Source organism: Petromyzon marinus, chromosome 48 (genome assembly GCF_048934315.1).
Source record: "Petromyzon marinus isolate PM22_M1 ecotype Great Lakes invasive population chromosome 48, UKy_Petmar_22M1.pri1.0, whole genome shotgun sequence".
Classification (NCBI taxonomy): domain Eukaryota; kingdom Metazoa; phylum Chordata; class Hyperoartia; order Petromyzontiformes; family Petromyzontidae; genus Petromyzon; species Petromyzon marinus.
This window is the reverse complement of record NC_133714.1, coordinates 7,693,407-7,708,919: the sequence shown is the minus strand read 5'-3', so window position 1 is coordinate 7,708,919 and position 15,513 is coordinate 7,693,407. Positions and strand designations below refer to the sequence as shown.

The 15,513-nt window shown below is 59.6% G+C and overlaps 1 protein-coding gene across 2 annotated transcripts in view; it reads left to right on the top strand.

Annotated features, from left to right (window-relative positions):
• FGD6 (FYVE, RhoGEF and PH domain containing 6) overlaps positions 1-15,513 on the top strand; it is a 67,590-nt gene that overhangs the window by 16,688 nt on the left and 35,389 nt on the right. For both annotated transcript variants that reach the window (XM_032972212.2, XM_032972211.2), the window contains 9 exons: positions 1,539-3,777; positions 4,304-4,400; positions 4,696-4,852; positions 5,551-5,857; positions 6,045-6,222; positions 13,238-13,305; positions 13,502-13,532; positions 13,914-14,065; positions 14,906-15,065. In XM_032972212.2, the coding sequence (XP_032828103.2) occupies positions 1,539-3,777; positions 4,304-4,400; positions 4,696-4,852; positions 5,551-5,857; positions 6,045-6,222; positions 13,238-13,305; positions 13,502-13,532; positions 13,914-14,065; positions 14,906-15,065 (3,389 nt within the window). The remainder of the gene's footprint in view (positions 1-1,538; positions 3,778-4,303; positions 4,401-4,695; positions 4,853-5,550; positions 5,858-6,044; positions 6,223-13,237; positions 13,306-13,501; positions 13,533-13,913; positions 14,066-14,905; positions 15,066-15,513) is intronic.

Sequence of the window (15,513 nt, the reverse complement as noted above, 5' to 3'; positions counted from 1 at the left end):
TTTCTGGATTTTGTTGTTATTCTGTCTCTCACTGTTCAAATAAACCTACCATTAAAATTATAGACTAACCTTTTTTTTCATTGGACAAACTTACAAAATCAGCAGGGGATCAAATACTTTTTTCCCTCACTGTATATGCATACTTGCCTCTTTTACAGAACTCGTGGATACTTCTTGGCTCTTGGTCTGTTACAGGTTGGCCGAACCCCGCAGTTGCACGTTGCGTGGGCTGCGAGTGACCCGCCGACAGGCTGCGGAGATTCTTGACATTCTCGGGGTTTTAGAGAAGAAGCGGCAACTCGCTTCATACAGTGCTGGGAGGGTCGTGCATGGTGCCCTATGGGTAGAATTGCTCCTGCCATAGGAACGTAGAGTTGCCACCGCTGTGCTGAGGGTTCTCAGCAAGAGATGATGATGATGATGATGGTAAACAATTGTAATTGCTCTTTACTCTGAAAAGCCTCATCGAGTCGCAAGACTAATTTTGGGAGAGTCCTCTATCCGCGCAATGTTTGGGCAATTCCACGAATGGGAGTTTGTGGCTTCGTGTTGTGGGAGGTAATCGGAGACCATCGGAGGAATCTCACCACGCAAATACGTGGGGCTCTGCTGGATAGGCTCCACGCCTCCTCATCCGGGTTTTACAAAGGCTCTCTGTCAACCTCTTTTACCACTCGTCGATCTGAAAATGTGCGACCAACTGAATAATGGCTTTTGGACATGACAATAATGATAATAACTGGGCCAGCTCTGACGTCGCTTCCCACTGATGTTAGCTGTGGCTGCAAATCGAACTCGGGTGGCTGAGTTCGTCGCCTGTTATACAGGAGTTACGTCGCCTGGTATACAGGAGGTTGTGGGCTCGATCCCGACCCTGATGCCTGCTGTATATTTTGAGTTTGCGTGTCTCTCTCCCCGTGGTCACGTGGATTTTTCTCCAGGTCCTCCGGTTATTCCCTCCGCACTTAGAATCAACATCACGCGTTAAGAGTATTTGGCTGCGATGCACTTCCACGTGATGAGCCGCTTCGTTGAGCTATCATGTGTGGCCAGGTCGCTTGTGAAAAAGAGCCACGTAGCTCAGTGGGCCTAACCTGTTTAAAAAAAAAAATTGCTTAGAAATCTTAGTGAGAATCGCAAGACTTTTTCAGGAGGGTCCTGCTGTATTGAGATTTTTTAGTAATTCTATCCATGAGAGTGTCTTTAATCTCGTTAAATGCAGCAGGAGTTTGGTTCAGAAAAGTCACAGAGTGGCAGAGCTCTGTCGAGCCAGTGAAAACAGAGCTTGTTGAAAGGTGTTTTGATGACGAACAGTCTGCAGAGCACACGACCTCAGCTGGTCACGTGACCTCGGTCTGCGATCTGATTGGAAGTCGCCATCCTGGCTGCCCACTTGGGGGAGCAGCGATCAGATTTGTCCATATTTTGGGGCAACGGTTGCCCTAACATTGCTCGATTGCACCGTCGCCTTTTAACTTTTGAAGAAACACATTCCCGCAGAGACATTAACCGCTTCTCGTTTTTTTTTTACGGTACAGAGATCAAGAAGCCACCTGTGGCGCCCAAGCCGCGGCTCCCAGCGCCACCCCGACCCTCCCAACCTCCCAGGCCGCCCGCCCCGCAGGTCAATCACACCGACCGCGCCAACCACAAGGACCAGGGCGACCACACCGGGGAAATAATCCACGCAGATCGAGCCAGCCACTCCGATCAAATCAACCACGCGCCTCAGGCGAATCACGCGGACCAGACCAACCACACGGACCGGGTGAACGACGCCGATCAAATCAGCCAAACGGACCAGGCCAACCACACCGGCCAGATCGCTCACGCCGGGCAGGCGAACCATGCGTCGCCCAGGAGTCAGAAACCTCCCGTGGCCCCCAAACCTAAGGTGGCTAAGAAGCCGCCGGTGGCCGAGGTGAAGCCAACGCCGCAGCAGCAGCAGGCGGTAGCGGCGGTGGCGGCGGTGAGCCCGGCTGACGGCACCAAGCCGTGTCGCGAGTGTGGCAGCCGCAACCGCAAACCGGATGTCCCGGCGACGGCGGCGCTGCTTGGCTCGTGCTGCTGCCACCGCCACCTGGATTTTGGCGCCGCCCACGGGCTGGGGCCGACGCAGTGCGGCGATGGCGGCGGCGATGGCAGCTGCTGCCTGTGCGCCGTGAGCCGCGTGGCCGCGTCGTGCAAGGGCTGCGAGGCGGCGTGCCGGTTCCGGCGCGTCTCCGACCGGCACGACACCGCAATCCATGTGCACGGCTGTGAGGCGGTGGCGCTGTTGCTGCACCGGACAGAGTTTGATGGCGGTGGCAGTGGCGACGCGGCGCAGCCGGAATCGTGCCGCGCGGCACCGGCGCCCGGCTCGCCAAAGCCGTCGCTGCCACCGCCGCCGCCGCTGCCACCGCGTTTGCGGTCGCCGGATCTGGGCGTTAAGGGATCGGAGAGCCCGCCTCTCGCCGAGGTGGCGCCGCGCTTGCGCCGCGAGCCTGCGGACGCACGGGCGGCGGGCGCCATCCGCCCCGCGGCTCCTTCAGCGAAGGCCGGCGCGGATCCCGGAGAACTCGCGCCGGACGGCCCGGCCGTGCGCGACCGCCGCTGCACTTCACCAGGCGGCGGCGCGGGAGGCACCGTCGAGGGCGAGCGATCGGGCCGCCTCCCGGTCGCGGCGCCTCCGGATGCGGGATTGACGCCGCAACGTCCGGCGAGCGCCGGCAAGAGGTCGGGTGAGAGGTCGTCGGGCTCCCCCGGACGGCCGAGAGCGCGCGGAGATGTCGGGGCCCCCGTCCCCAAGCCCAGGCGTCTGGTGCCAGCGCCTCACTTCCCGGACAGGGCCACGGAGAGCGTGGCCTCCGACGAAACGGGTCATGACGACGACCTGCCGGAAGGCGAGCGCTTTGCCGACGGCGCGATCGAGCAGAACTGCCCGCCGGCCCGGCTGCGTTCGCCCTCGGAGCTTGGCGCGCCGACGCCGACGGAATGGCCGCAGGGTGGCTCGACGGCGCGGGATGTCGCGGGCGTGGACGCCGGCGGAGAAATGGTTAGCAGCGGAAACCGGTCCCCGGCGGAACGCCCCGGCGACGAGTGCCGTCGGTCGACGACGTGTGGAAACGAACCCTGGCCTCCCGTCGGAGAACGGGCAGCGTTTGACGAGCACGTCACGCCGGGAGGCGCAGCAACCGAGCCGAGCGAGCTGGGCCAGAGGCTCCGGCGGCACGAGGAGGACGCGGAGCGGACGACCAGGGCCCCACCACTCAAACCGAAGCGGGGGGGAGGAAATGTCCAGTCGCCGGCGCCCGGCACGGCCGCGGAGTTGGAGCGAGCCCAGCGGGATGGCGACGCGGACCGGGCGGCGACGCGGAGGGGCGCCAGCGTTGGCGGCGGTGGCGGCGGTGTCCACTCGATAGACCGGAGGCGGCCGAGCTTTGGGCCTCCTCCCCCGCCGACGCTCCCTCCCAAGAAGGAACATTCGAGAGGCGACGACGCGGGCCGGAAGAGCTCCCGGGCGGCGGAGGCGGTGGCGGCGGCGGCAGCGGCGGCTTGCCTCAAGGACATCCCGCCGCCGTTCCAGCCGGCCGACATCACCCAGAGGCCGATCGCAAAGTACTCCCCCCGACCGGCGGAGGGAGACGGGCGGAGCGGCGTCGTCGGCGGCAGTGGCGGCGAAGGGAAGAAGAAGAGCTCCTTCAGGAACTTCCTTCCGCTGCGGTTTTCGGGGAAGAGCAAGGTGGAGATCCGGCTGTTTGGGAGCGCGGAGTCGCCACCGGCGCAGGGGGTTTGCAGGTGAGCGGTGGCGCCGACAAGAACGCGGGCGCGTAGAGCCGGACGGCTTCTTGCGTGCGACGCGCCGAGAGGTTCGCCCGCACCGGGAAACTGGATTTGGGGGCGGCAACTCTCACTCCCGCCACGTTGTACAAGTCTGCGGCTGACTTTTAAGTCACTTCGGTTGACGAGGTACGCGTAACGGCGTTGCCTCTTATTGCCAAGCGCGAGCCCAGTAACAAATTGCCTCAAATGTTTAAGGTGGTCGTCGTCTGACAGAGTGTAAAAAAAAGTTTAAAAAAATTTCATTTTGGAGTCCGTACAGAGTTTGGGTAATTTTTCATAATGATATCAGAATGAGCGGGTTATTTTAAGAATTTTTGTTTTTACTATTATAAAATATATATAATCTGAATTCTAGCTGACGGTGTTGGATACACCCCAGTCTATTTTTTTCGGGGGTGCCCCCTTCAGTTTCTTGGGACGCAAAACTTTGTCGCTTGTGCCTCGCTTCGCCACCGTGACCGTTGCCCTCGCCCGGCGGCAGGGACCTGCGTTGGCGAGGAGGGAGGCAGCAGCAGAGGGGGGAGCTCGCGACATCACTCACACGGAGGAGCAGCGAGAGCCAGGTCCAGCGCAGCAAAGTGAGAATCCCACAGAATCGCATATAGGCCCGCAGACTCGCGCAGAGGCCCACAGACTCGCGCAGAGGCCCACAGACTCGCGCAGAGGCCCACAGACTCGCGCAGAGGCCCACAGACTTCTACGGAGACTCGTAGTCTTTCCCAAAGAATGACTGACCTATGAGCTGTTCAACCCATTGACTGATTGAATGACCAATCACCTCACCAGCCGGCTGACCAATGAGCTCGCTCCCTCTCGCCGAGTCCCCGAGATGACGCTGCCGTCGCTGCTGCGGCGGCTTTGTCTCACGTGCAGGTGCGGACGTACACGCGCACAGGGTCGCGCAGGGTCACGCGGGACGACGGAGTGGTGGACCCCCCTCTCCCCCCGGGGCTCCGCACGCCGCCCCCCAAACCACGCTCCATCTCCTTCCCGTGCGCCAGCACGCCCAAGCACGGGTGCGCCGACTCGGGTACGAGCCGCTCGCCGGCCTGCTGACCGGCCTCATTCAACTTAAGTCACCCAGTTGACTGACCCGACTAACCAACTGAGTAACCCACTGACCCTTTACCCAGCTGACTGACCAACAAACAAACTTACTGACTAAATTATTAACTCATCATACAACCAACTGGCTGGCTAACCGACTGTCCAACTAATCAACCGTCTAGCCAACCGACCGTCTAGCAAACTGACCGTCAAGCCAACCGACCATCTAGCCAACCGACCGTCTAGCCAGTCGACCGTCTAGCCAACCGACCGTGTCGAGCCAAACGACCATCTTAGCCAACCGGCCGTCTAGCCAGTCGACCGTCTAGCCAACCGACCGTCAAGCCAGCCGACCGTCTAGCCAGTCGACCTTCGAGCCAAACGACCATCTAGCCAACCGGCCGTCTAGCCAGTCGACCGTCTAGCCAACCGACCGTCTCGCCAGTCGACCGTCCCGCCAGTCGACCATCTCGCCAGTCGACCGTCTAGCTAACCGACCGTCTAGCCAACCGACTGTCTCGCCAGTCGACCGTCCAGCCAACCGACCGTCTCGCCAGTCGACCGTCTCGCCAGTCGACCGTCTAGCTAACCGACCGTCTAGCCAACCCACCGTCTCGCCAGTCGACCGTTGAGCCAACCGACGTGCTGACTCGGGAGCCGACCGTCGTCCCGTCCCAACAGACGCCGCGTACAAGAGCGTGGAGCAGCGCGTGGAGCAGCGCGTGGAGCAGTGCGTGGTGGAGCGCGTGGCGGCGGTGCCGCCGCCACGCCCGCGTGGGAGAAGCCTTGGCTTCCAGGATCTCCTCCGCGGTGGCGGCGGCGACCCCCGGTGGGGTGACCCTCGCGCGGAGGCCCTCCGCGGCGACTCCGACCGCCGCCACCGTGTTGACGGCGACGATGACGACGACGAAGAAGAACCCTTCTCCTACGTGGACATGAACTCCTTCCTGGACGCGGAGGACGGCAGCTTCTCGGTCGCTGGCGCCAGGTGATTGCTTGGCGGCGAAGTGGTCGTGGGGTCGTGGGGGCGTGGGGGCGTGGGGGCGTGGGATCGTGGGGTCGTGGGGTCGTGGGGGCGTGCGTTTGCATCGTCATTGTCGTCATCGTTATTGTCGTCGTTATCGCCATTGTCGTCGTCATTATCGGCGTCTTTTCCATCGTCGTGCGACTCTCAGGACCGGCCGGATGAAGAGCTTCGGCGACAGCATCCAGTCGGACGAGGACGTTCCCGACACCTCGTCGGAGGATAACGACGAGGACGACGAGGAGGAGGACCGGGAGGAGGAGAAGACTGGATGCTCGATGTCGCTCAAGGCGCCAGGAACGCTGCTGCGCCCGCGTGCTCCGCCGCTGGTGAGAGACCGCGCCGTGATTTACATGCTGGGAAGACTCGCGGATCGACAAGTGCTCGCTACTCACAGCACTCGCCCCAACAGTTCTGTTCAGGCAATACGGGGGATCTTTGTATTAGGGAGTGGTGGTGCAGCGGTTAGCGTGCCGTGTTACAAACCCGGCTTACGTCTTTCTTTCTGATCCCGTGCCCCCCGCTGGACATCTGTGAAAAAGAGCTTCGCAGCTCATCGGATTTTCTCCAGGATTGATGAAGTTTCTGATTCTGACATCAGCGGCGAGTGAACCGGTCCCTAGGCCTCCCGCTAGGCTGACTCCTGGTGCGGTGTGTAAATGATGTCAGCACTGGAGAGACAAAAAGCGGCCGGGAGTGGTGCTGGCCCAGCCTAAATCGGTGCTCGCTAACGGTGCGTGCTGCAATGGGGACCATTGGGAAGCCCTAGAATGATCAAAAGTTTATTTACCGCCCTTTTCACCAGTCAATTGCAGGATGAAGGCCTCCCCACGCCGTCTCAGTGATGGAAGGTTTTGATTTTTGACCATACTTCACCACGCCCATCAATGTGGATTGGTGAATTTGGGGGGGGGGGGGTTTAAGCTATCACTCGCCACTCGACGTTAGTCACGGCTGGGGATCGAACTCGGGTTGCCGCTCTCGGAGAGCGCCGCGCCAAACCCAACGTGCTCGTCGGAGATGCGGGGGAAGGATGACAAAACGACGCATGTTGAACTTCTTTTGCACCGTACGTAGCCGCCCGTGCTAATCGGAGGTGCGGAGATTGCGCGAGTCGTACTGAACCGCAATCGCAGCGCGGTCGTGAATCGTGGTCCCAGCTCACGTTTGCTGTTGGCAAGTGCCGTAAGTATCGTTACTGCTATTATTATTATTGTTGTTGACCCCAGGTCTGCACGGGACATTAATCACACAGGCGTCGTGACTTGGCGGCCCCTTCCCAAACCGGCCCAGCCAATCCGGTTGCCCCACCCCCCCCATCCCCCCCCCCACCCCCACGCCCCCCAACCCCCATTGCGCAACCGCTCTCTCCTCCCCGTAAATGGGCGCATTGAGATGAAAGCCACCAAGGCCCTCTCTCGAGGCCCCCCCCCGCTGCCTCCGCCCCCCCCCGTAACCCCCGCCCCCCCAGCCCTCCATGCCCCCGCCCCCCCCGCCCCCCCCAGCCTCCCCCGCCCCCCCCCAGCCCTCCTGCCCCCCCAGCCCCCCCAACCCCGCCCCTTCCCCACAAATGCTCAAACAGCCCTGGGACACACAACAGGGACACACAACAGGGACACACACAGGGAGACACACAGAGACACACACAGGGACACACAACAGGGACACACAACGGGACACACACAAGGACACACACAGGGACACACACAGGGACACACAGAGACACACACAGGGACACACACAGGGACACACACAGGGAGACACACAGGGATACACACAGGGACAACCACAACAACCGCCATTCGCCACTAAGTGGCGGTGACGTCACCACGACGCTTGTGCCAGGCCATGTGCACCTTGAGGCCACGTGAAGTGTCGAACACCCGCTGGCAGGAGGTCATGGGGCAGACTCAGGTGCCACGGGTCAACTGACTGAGATGACTGGCTGATGCACCACCTGTGCCCCCTACTGTGCCAACCTGCTGTGCTTTAGCCACCCGGCGCTCCGCTCGTTGTTGTGAGCGTCGCTCCTCCGCCCTCCGTTGTTGTTGGATGGCGACTGCCTACAACTGTCCAGTAGCGTCCTTCACGAGCCTCCTCCACAGAGGCCGATCTTGACACCGCTTGTACCAGTCATCGGCAAGTCCACTCAGCTCCACGGCCTTCTGTACTACGTCACTCCATCTCTTCTCTAGCCCGTGCCGCGCCCGTTTAGCCCCCTTGATCCGGCCGAACAAAAGCTGTTTCGGCATGCGGTGGCTGGGTATGTGGGCTACATGACCCAGCCAACGCAGCCTTGCCTGCCGGAGGAGCTCACCGATGGGACCGTGCCCAGATCTTTCAAGGATTTGTGAGCTCCTCACACAATCCAGCCTGGTTAAACCCAGGATGGATCGTAGGCAGGCCAGCCTAAATGTTTCTAACCGGCGAAGATGTTCCATTAGTGTTATGCAACCGATGAAAAGATATTGCCGCTCGACTGATTCGGAGTGAGACCTCTGCTGTTAAACTGGAGCCGGTCATAAGCACACTGCCCAGGTATGGGAAACTCTCCACTCTCTCCACAACTGCCCCATCACCGATTGGGAGTTGTGGGGGTGGAATGTCCGATGGTACAAAATACCCAGGCAGGTGCTTAGTTTTGGTGGGGCTGATGGTAAGGCCCCATCTCTTAATAGCACGCTCCAGTCTCAGCAGCAGCGTCTCCAACTCCTCCTCTGAATGAGCAGCTATTACCAAATCATCGGCATACATAACGTGGTTGAGCAATAGGGAGCCATCCCTTGACCGCACCCGGGCATTGATCAGCCTCCCATTATATCTGTACCATATGGAGATTCCCCCGGTACAGCTATTGAAGGCTTCACGACTACATGGTCAAAATAGATGTTAAATAATGTGGGAGCCAGAGGACATCCCTGTCGCACCCCAAGGTGTGCAGGGAATGGCTCTGACTCCCGGCCCCGTAGTTTTACCCAGGCCCGCTCACAATCAGGAAGGTCCTTAATGATCGTGAACAGAGGGTCAGGTACTCCAAAAGCACGAAGAACAACCCAGAGTCCAGGCCTACTGATGTTATCATAGGCCTTGACCAGGTCAATAAAGCAGAGATGTAGGTCTTGCTGGAATTCCCTACACCTCTGCTGTAGCAGACGGACAGAAAATATGGCATCTGTGCAGGACCGCCCTTTCCTGAAACCGCATTGGGGCTCCGCAAGCCTCTCCTCAGCGTGCCTAGCAGAGCGATGTTGAATAATCCTTGCCAGGACCTTTCCTGGCACACTGAGGAGTGAGATGCCCCTGTAGTTGTTACAGTCTGTGCGGTCCCCCTTCTGAAAGAGGGGGACCACCGGGGCATCCTTCCAATCCTGCGGAACCCATCCAGTGGTCCAGGCTGTTGTTATGATGTCCTATAGGGCAGTCTGTGCACAAACACCACCCTCCCTCAGCATTTCGCTTGGGAGATCATCTCTGCCCGCTGCCTTTCCCGGTCTCAGACTCCGGATCGCCTTCAGTACTTCCTCAACAGATGGCACCTCAGCCAGCCACTCACAGGGGGTGACTTCTTCCAATATTTGAGGCACCACAGTCTCAGCACGGTCATCCTCACTTTGTGCCACGATGTTTTCCTGGCTGAGGGATTTTCCCTCCCCCAGGACCTCATAGAAATGCTCAGCAGATCTGCAAACCTGTTCCTGGGGGTCAGAGATTGGATCACCGTTTTTTCCCCTAATGATGGTAATAGGTGTGGCGCTGCAGGTTACTTTTTTGATGGAGTTAAATAGAGATTTGTGATCGCGGGCCACTGAGGCAGACTCCATCTCCTCAGCAACCCGCAACCACTACCCATCCTTGCAGTGCCTCACGGCTCTCCGAACCTCCGAGCGAAGGCTGCGGTAAGCCTCCTTATTCTCTGACGTGGGATTCTGTAGCCGATGACAGTGGGCCTGTCGCTTTTTCTCAACCATCCTGAACACCTCCTCTGTCAGCCAGGGTCTCTGGGGAGGTCTGGACCGCGTACCCAAAGCAGCCATTGCACCTGCATGAGTCAGTCCTAAACCTCACCCATTTACCCTCGACATCAGGAGGAGTCGGGGACGATGCCAATCCCAGCCGCAAGCGATGATGAAATTCTCGCTTGCAACTTTCATCAGATAACTGAGACCAGGTCACTTTAGGTTGAAATGGGGTCCTGGGTGTACACCCACCACCGGAGTGGAAGAATGGCAGGCGCATCTTACAGATGACTAGTCGATGGTCAGAGGGCAGATCACAGTGACATACAACAGGGACACACAACAGGGACACACACAGTGACACACACAGGGACACACAACAGGGACACACAACAGGGACACACACAGGGACACACACAGGGACACACAGGGACACACACAGGGACACACAACAGGGACACACACAGTGACACACAACAGTGACACACACAGGGACACACAGGGACACACACAGGGACACACACGGGGACACACAACAGGGACACACACAGGGACACACACAGGGACACACACAGGGACACACAACAGGGACACACACAGGGACACACAACAGGGACACACACAGGGACACACACAGTGACACACAACAGGGACACACACAGGGACACACAGTGACACACAACAGGGACACACACAGAGACACACAACAGGGACACACACAGGGACAAAGACAAAGACAAAGATCCCCCATATAGCCTTAACAGACTGTAGGGGCAAGTGCTGTTAGCGAGCACCTATGAAGGCCGGAACGGTACACGAGGGGGTGGGTGGCCAGCACCACGCCCGACCGCCTTTGTCTCCCTAGTGGCAATGTTTACACACCGCACCAGGTACTCATTTGAGGCTGAGTCGACCTAGGGGAGGCCCGGGACCGGTTCAGATAATCGTCACTGGTGTTGGCCGTGAGCGGGAATCGAACCCGGGTCGCCAGGTTCATAGCGCAGCGCGCTAACCGCTACACTATCGCTCCCCACGAAACAAAGATCCCCCATATAGCCTGTAACAGACTGTAGGGGCAAGTGCTGTTAGCGAGCACCTATGAAGGCCGGAACGGTACACGAGGGGGTGGGTGGCCAGCACCACGCCCGACCGCCTTTGTCTCCCTAGTGGCGATATTTACACACCGCACCAGGTACTCATTTGAGGCTGAGTCGACCTAGGGGAGGCCCGGGACCGGTTCAGATAATCGTCACTGGTGTTGGCCGTGAGCGGGAATCGAACCCGGGTCGCCAGGTTCATAGCGCAGTGCGCTAACCGCTACACTATCGCTCCCCACAACACACAGGGACACACACAGTGACACACACAGTGACACACACAGGGACACACAACAGGGACACACACAGGGACACACACAGGGACACACAACAGGGACACACACAGTGACACACACAGGGACACACACAGGGACACACAACAGGGACACACACAGGGACACACAACAGGGACACACACAGGGACACACACAGTGACACACACAGTGACACACACAGTGACACACAACAGGGACACACACAGTGACACACACAGGGACACACAACAGGGACACACACAGTGACACACACAGTGACACACACAGGGACACACAACAGGGACACACACAGGGACACACACAGGGACACACAGTGACACACAACAGGGACACACACAGAGACACACACAGGGACACACACAGTGACACACACAGTGACACACACAGGGACACACAACAGGGACACACACAGGGACACACACAGGGACACACAACAGGGACACACACAGGGACACACAACAGGGACACACACAGTGACACACACAGGGACACACAGGGACACACAACAGGGACACACACAGGGACACACACAGTGACACACACAGGGACACACAACAGGGACACACACAGTGACACACACAGGGACACACACAGGGACACACAACAGGGACACACACAGTGACACACACAGGGACACACAACAGGGACACACAGTGACACACACAGGGACACACACAGGGATACACACAGGGACACACAACAGGGACACACACAGTGACACACACAGGGACACACACAGGGACACACACGCACCCTGCCGCTCCCCACTGCCACTGCCGCCTTTCCGCCACCGTCGCCCTCCGCACCTCCTCCCTCCCCCTTGCCCCTTCCCCTGGGTGCCCCCGCGACCCCAAACCGTCGTGGGTTCTCGCGCGGGAGGCTCCGCTGCAGCTCGCGCACGCTCCGCGGGGCCGGGGGGGGGGCGAGGGCGGGGGGTGGGAAGCTCTTTGCGTGCCGCGGGGTGGAAGCCGCGACGCCCTTGGCTGCCACCGTGCGACTCCCTTCCCGGTTCGGCGTGGCCGCCAGGGAACGCAGAGCGGCCCGGCTCTCGGCCCCACTCCCCCGCCCCCGCGATGCTGTCGCTGTGTGACACAACATCATCTCCCGCGGCCCGACTGTTGGACGCTGCTGCTGCTGCTGATGTGAACGGTCGGCAGCTCGCCGGACTCGCCATCCAGCTCCGAACCTTCCAGCGCGGAAGTTGAAAGAACCCCGCGGGCGATCCCCTCCTCCGCCGCCGCCACCCCCCTCCCCATCGCCTCTGTCCCACCCGGCAGTTGTCAACGGGTTCGTCGCAGGCGGACCGGTCGTCAGGTCGCGTGCGGTGGGGTTAAAGCGTGGGTGGGCACGACAACCTCTCCCAGCGCGCCTGGCCGGCGTGGGAGAGTACTGGATATCTGTGAGCCGCTGGAGATCCGTGGAGAAGAGCTTACTAGCTCATCGGATTCCTCCAGTGAAGATAAATGTCCTGATTCTGAGTAGGCCGAGTACCGTCAAGAGGGGCTGTCATGTAGGGAGAGGGCCCTTCCTGCCAGGAGTTGCGTGAGCAAGCTAACGAACTCTTAACCAAACTCTTTTAATTTTACCCCACTGAGCCCGTGTAGCTCTTTTTCATAAGCGAGCTGGCTCTCAGAAACGATAGCTCCGACGAAGTGGCTTACTGTGTGGAAATTTACAGCAGCCAAATACTCTGAACGCACGATGTTGATTCCAAATGTGGAGGGAAAAACCGGACGGCCCGGAGAAAAATCCACGTGACCACAGCGTCAGGGTCGGATGGAACCCGCGACCTCCTGTATATCAGGCGAGGTAATTAACATCTCCTAGCCACCGTGGCACCCTTTCAATTGCAGGGCTGCAGCTTTGCCTCCTATGTAAGAATTACATTTTCATACAGAATAAGCATCCTAATTCCTTTTGGATGTGAGTAAAGTTTCTCACGCGGTTGCTATTTGATTAGAGGGTAAAGTGTTTGGTGGTTGTTGTTGATGTTTGTGCCACTCCTCCCTCTCTCAGAGCGATGTGGAAGTGAAGAGAAACAAGGCGTTCCACATCGCGCGCGAGATGGTCAGCTCCGAGAGAGTGTACGTATCACGGCGGCCCACCTCTCTTGAGATGCGCGCACCCTTACACCCTGCGGGGTTGCACGGCGCTCCGCACAGGAAGACCCTCCAACCCCTCCACCCCCTCCACCCCACTCTTAATGCACAAACCCTATCCTTACCTCTATCCCTGACCCGCACACAAAGGGTCGTGACCCTGTGTCTTGTGTCTCTCTAGGTTTGTTGATGTCCTGAAGCTGCTACACATTGTGAGTTTTATTTATTTATTTACACATTCAGTTGTTTAGCATGCCACCCGTTCGCTCATGCGGTCACTCACCTGCACATTCACCCACCCACTAACTCATTCACTCATCCACCTACCCGCTCGCTCGCTCACCCACCCTCTCGCTCGCTCACTCACCCACCCGCTCACCCATTTATTTACCCACCCACTCACCGAATCGCCAATTTATTTACCCACTTCTCCACTCACTCACCAACCGGCTTCTTTACTCACTCAATCACCCACCCACCTATTCATTCACTCACTCACTCACTTATTCTTTCCCTCGTCTAACTAACCCACCGACCCGCTCGCCCACTCGCTCGCTCACCCACTGGCCAACCCGCTCACCCGCCCGCCGCAGGATTTCCGTGGCGCGGTGGTGAGCGCCGGCGTGGAGGCCGGCAAGCCTCTGGTGGACGACAAGACGCTGTCCCAGATCCTCCTCTACCTGCCCCAGCTCTACGAGCTCAACCAGAGCCTGCTGCAGGAGCTGGAGGAGCGCATGGCTCACTGGTCAGTCACACGCACCACCACCGCCCCCCACCACCGCCCCCCACCACCGCCACCACCACCCCCACCACCCACCACCACTGCCCCCCACCACCGCCCCCCACCACCACCACCCACCACCGCCACCACCACCCCCACCACCCACCACCACTGCCCCCCACCACCGCCCCCCACCACCACCACCCACCACCACCGCCCCCCACCACCACCCCCCCCCACCACCCACCACCACCACCCCCCACCACCACCCCCCACCACCACCCACTACCACCCCCCCCACCACCACCGCCCCCCACCACCGCCCCCCACCACCACCCCCCACCACCACCCACCACCACCCCCCCCACCACCACCACTACCACCACCCCCACCACCACCACCCACCACCACCACCCCCACCACCACCACTACCACCACCACCACCCACCACCACCCCCCCCACCACCACCCCCACCACCACCCACCACCACCACCACCCCCCACCACCACCCCCCACCACCACCCCCCACCACCCGCACCACCACTACCACCACTACTACCACCACCTCCACCACCCCCACCACCACCCCCCACCACCACCACCCCCCCCCCCCCCCACCACCACCCCCCCCAACCACCACCCCCCCCCGGCCTCAAATGAGTACCTGGTGCAATGTGTGGTAAACATCGCCACTGGGGAGACAAAGGCGGCCGGGCGTGGTGCTGACCACCCCCCCACCGCCTTTGTGCGCCGGCGGCCGTCCTTTGTAGGCGCATCCTCGCTCACGGCACTTGCCCCTTGTCTGTTAAAGCTTGCACGGGGGATCTTTGCCTTTGCGTGCGTGTCCGCGCGGCGCACGTCAGGGAGGAGGAGCGTGAGCGCATCGCCGACGTGATCATGCGCAAGGGGCCCTACCTGAAGATGTACTCCGCCTACATCAAGGAGTTTGACCGCATCACCCTGCTGCTGGACGAGTGCTGCCGCAAGTGCCCGCCGTTCGCCGCCGTCGTGCGGGACTTCGAGGTTCGGCGAGAGCGTCGCGATGGACGATGTAAATAATAATCGTCGTCATCGCGGTGATGATGATGATGATGGTGGTGATGATACGTAATGCAGGCTTTTGTTGGGTTTTGGTCGCGTGAATATAATAAACGCGCCGTTAAACCCGCCACCACCCGACGCGGCCAGTTACGTCACGTTAATAGAACGTGGCCAATTTGTGACTAGTACAGCGCACCGGTGTGCTGGTGGGCCAAGCCACAACATTGTAATTGTATATTTACGCGATGGCACCCAAGAAAAAACCTGTTGTGGATGATATTGGTCGTGAAAGCCAACTACGTCTTAAAGTGATGATGATGATATATTGATAATGCACGATGTTGAGCGTGCGCTTGCGACGACAGGGGACGCTGCTGCTGCCGCTGCGTGGCATTCGCTCCTCGCTCGCTGTCGTAGAGAGAGAGAGAGA